This window comes from Salvelinus namaycush, chromosome 33, assembly GCF_016432855.1.
Source record: "Salvelinus namaycush isolate Seneca chromosome 33, SaNama_1.0, whole genome shotgun sequence".
Classification (NCBI taxonomy): Eukaryota; Metazoa; Chordata; class Actinopteri; order Salmoniformes; family Salmonidae; genus Salvelinus; species Salvelinus namaycush.
In genome coordinates this window covers 28,523,721-28,527,366 of record NC_052339.1, presented here as the reverse complement: position 1 = coordinate 28,527,366, position 3,646 = coordinate 28,523,721, and the positions used below count along the sequence as shown (strand labels likewise).

Below are 3,646 nucleotides of genomic sequence, written 5' to 3'. Positions count from 1 at the left end.
GATAGATAGATAGAGAGAAAGAGAGCGAGAACGAGAGAGGGAGAGAAAAAGAGGCGAGAGAGAAAAAGAGAGAGACAGACAGAGAGAGAGACAGACAGACATAGAGAGAGAGAGAGAGAGAGAGAGAGAGGGAAAGAGAGAGAGAGAGAGAGAGAGAGAGAGAGAGAGAGAGAGAGAGAGAGAGAGAGAGAGAGAGAGAGAAAGAGAATGATCCTGAAAAGTAACCGCTATAATTGCTAAACCGCCCCATCGCTCCAAAAAAAGAAGGGAGGGAGAATAAGAGATAAAAAGAGAGAGAAAACCCTAATGGCTTAAAGTAGTCTCAGTGTCATCACATCGCAATGCAGGGAGGAGAGGAGGAGGGAGGAGAGGAGAAAGAGGAGGGAGGAGAGGAGAAAGATAGCCATAGTAAAAACATAAGGATGATTATGCTCAGAGTTTAGTCAAACAAATGCATAAACTGAGGCTGCATGTTTTGTTTAGCTACAATAAGGCAATAAACTATATACATATGCACACACTCATGCACAAACGCACACATACACACACACTGCCTCAGTGTGTGTCCATTAGGGCCTTGCCTGGCCTACAGCTGCTATATGTAAATGGTTAGCAAGGCTACACTAATCTGAACAAGACTACAAACCTCCCGGAGCCTTATCACTCAGAAAACAAAACAAAAGAGACACACACACACACACACGCACACACACTCACACACACAGAGAGAGAAGCATTTAAAGTGTTGTTCAGCCCCCTGAGTCAGTGAGGTCTTTTGTTTAAAGGGGGGACTCAAACAAAGGCGGCCTTCTCCCCCACTTTAATGTACAGGGGGGGAGAGGAGAGGGGGACTGAGGGAGGGAGGGGAGGATGACAGACACAACTCAGAAATAATTACCTCCATAAGATCCCATCTCCTTTTCTTTTTCTGAGAGACGGAAGGAAGATTAAAAAAACGGAAGACAAAAAGTGTCTGATGGTTGGAGAAAGTTAATTTCTTTCTGCTTGGTCTGATGGATGGAGAACGATTGTTTCGTTCTGCTTGGTCTGATGGATGGAGAACGGTTGTTTCTTTCCGCTTGGTCTGATGGATGGAGAACAGTCTTTTCTTTCTGCTTGGTCTGATGGATGGAGAACAGTCGTTTCTTTCTGCTTGGTCTGATGGATGGAGAACAGTCTTTTCTTTCTGCTTGGTCTGATGGATGGAGAACGGTTGTTTCGTTCTGCTTGGTCTGATTGTTGAAGAACGGTTGTTTCTTTCTGCTTTGTGTGATTGTTGGAGAACGGTTGTTTCTTTCTGCTTTGTGTGATTGTTGGAGAACAGTCTTTTCTTTCTGCTTGGTCTGATGGATAGAGAACAGTCTTTTCTTTCTGCTTGGTCTGATGGATGGAGAACAGTCTTTTCTTTCTGCTTGGTCTGATGGATGGAGAACAGTCTTTTCTTTCTGCTTGGTCTGATGGATGGAGAACAGTCTTTTCTTTCTGCTTGGTCTGATGGATGGAGAACAGTCTTTTCTTTCTGCTTGGTCTGATGGATGGAGAACAGTCTTTTCTTTCTGCTTGGTCTGGTGAATGGAGAACAGTCTTTTCTTTCTGCTTGGTCTGATGGATGGAGAACAGTCTTTTCTTTCTGCTTGGTCTGATGGATGGAGAACAGTCTTTTCTTTCTGCTTGGTCTGATGGATGGAGAACAGTCTTTTCTTTCTGCTTGGTCTGATGGATGGAGAACAGTCTTTTCTTTCTGCTTGGTCTGATGGTTGGAGAACAGTCTTTTCTTTCTGCTTGGTCTGGTGAATGGAGAACAGTCTTTTCTTTCTGCTTGGTCTGATGGATGGAGAACAGTCTTTTCTTTCTGCTTGGTCTGATGGATGGAGAACGGTTGTTTCTTTCTGCTTGGTCTGGGTTGGAGCCCCCTCTTGGGTTGTGCCGTGGCGGATATCTTTGTGGGCTATACTCGGCCTTGTGTCAGGATGGTAAGTTGGTGGTTGAAGATATCCCTCTAGTGGTGTGGGGGCTGTGCTTTGGCAAAGTGGGTGGGGTCATATCCTGCCTGTTTGGACCTGTCCGGGGTTATCATCGGATGGGGCCACAGTGTCTCCTGACCCCTCCTGTCTCAGCTTCCAGTAATTATGCTGCAGTAGTTTATGTGTCGGAGGGCTAGGGTCAGTCTGTTATATCTGGAGTATTTCTCCTGTCCTGTGTGAATTTAAGTTTGCTCTCTCTAATTCTCTCTTTCTTTCTTTCTTTCTTTCTTTCTTTCTTTCTTTCTTTCTTTCTTTCTTTCTTTCTTTCTTTCTTTCTTTCTTTCTTTCTCTCTCTCGGAGGACCTGAGCCTCAGGACTACCTGGCATGATGACTCCTTGCTGTCCCCAGTCCACCTGGCCGTGCTGCTGCTCCAGTTTCAACTGTTCTGCCTGCGGCTATGGAACCCGACCTGTTCACCGGACGTGCTCCCTGTCCCAGACCTGCTGTTTTCAACTCTCTAGAGACAGCAGGAGCGGTAGAGATACTCTCAATGATCGGCTATGAAAAGCCAACTGACATTTACTCCTGAGGTTCTGACTTGTTGCACCCTCGACAACTACTGTGATTATTATTATTTGACCATGCTGGTCATTTATGAACATTTGAACATCTTGGCCATGTTCTATTATAATCTCCACCCGGCCCAGCCAGAAGAGGACTGGCCACCCCTTATAGCCTGGTTCCTCTCTAGGTTTCTTCCTAGGTTTTGGCCTTTCTAGGGAGTTTGTCCTAGCCACCGTGCTTCTACACCTGCATTGCTTGCTGTTTGGGGTTTTAGGCTGGGTTTCTGTACAGCACTTTGATATATCAGCTTATGTAAGAAGGGCTATATAAATACATTTGATTTGATTTGATGGATGGAGAACAGTTGTTTCTTTCTGGTCCATAGGGCTGGTTCATAGGGCTGGTCCATAGGGCTGGTTCATAGGGCTGGTCCATAGGGCTGGTGCATAGGGCTGGTTCATAGGGCTGGTCCATAGGGCTGGTTCATAGGGCTGGTCCATAGGGCTGGTTCACAGGGCTGGTCCATAGGGCTGGTTCATAGGGCTGGTCCATAGGGCTGGTTCATAGGGCTGGTCCATAGGGCTGGTCCATAGAGCTGGTTCATAGGGCTGGTCCATAGGGCTGGTTCATAGGGCTGGTCCATAGGGCTGGTTCATAGGGCTGGTCCATAGGGCTGGTCCATAGGGCTGGTTCATAGGGCTGGTCCATAGGGCTGGTCCATAGGGCTGGTTCATAGGGCTGGTCCATAGGGAGAATAACAGTCTAATTGAGCAGCACTACACAGACAGAAACACTCTCAGAAGCAACTACTGCACATTCAATCCTTTTCTCTTCAGATTCTTCGTCTCTTATCGTTTAACACTACATTTCATGTTTTTTTCCTTCAATAACATAACAGTGTGTCTGTCACTGTTTCCAACACAAACATTATCTATCAGCCATTAGTTTCATCTTAAAACTGAGGATGATGGAAAAACGTGACTGAGAACCAGTCCATTTGTACCGCATGTACTTGAATGTGCATCTATGTTAATGTTCTCATAGCAGCTCTATTCACCATCTAACTCTGTTATACAAACACGGGGGGAAAACAAGAATCTAATTTGGACTAACAACT

The 3,646-nt window shown here is 45.8% G+C and overlaps 1 protein-coding gene across 1 annotated transcript in view; it reads right to left on the bottom strand.

Moving 5' to 3' along the window:
• The window catches only part of LOC120028035 (zinc finger homeobox protein 4-like), a 47,286-nt gene extending 46,282 nt beyond the window's left edge, over window positions 1–1,004 (bottom strand). Inside the window, exon 1 of the mRNA XM_038973173.1 lies at window positions 899–1,004. Within this exon, the coding sequence (XP_038829101.1) occupies window positions 899–914 (16 nt within the window). The 5' untranslated portion in view covers window positions 915–1,004. The remainder of the gene's footprint in view (window positions 1–898) is intronic.
• Window positions 1,005–3,646: the final 2,642 nt, after the last annotated feature.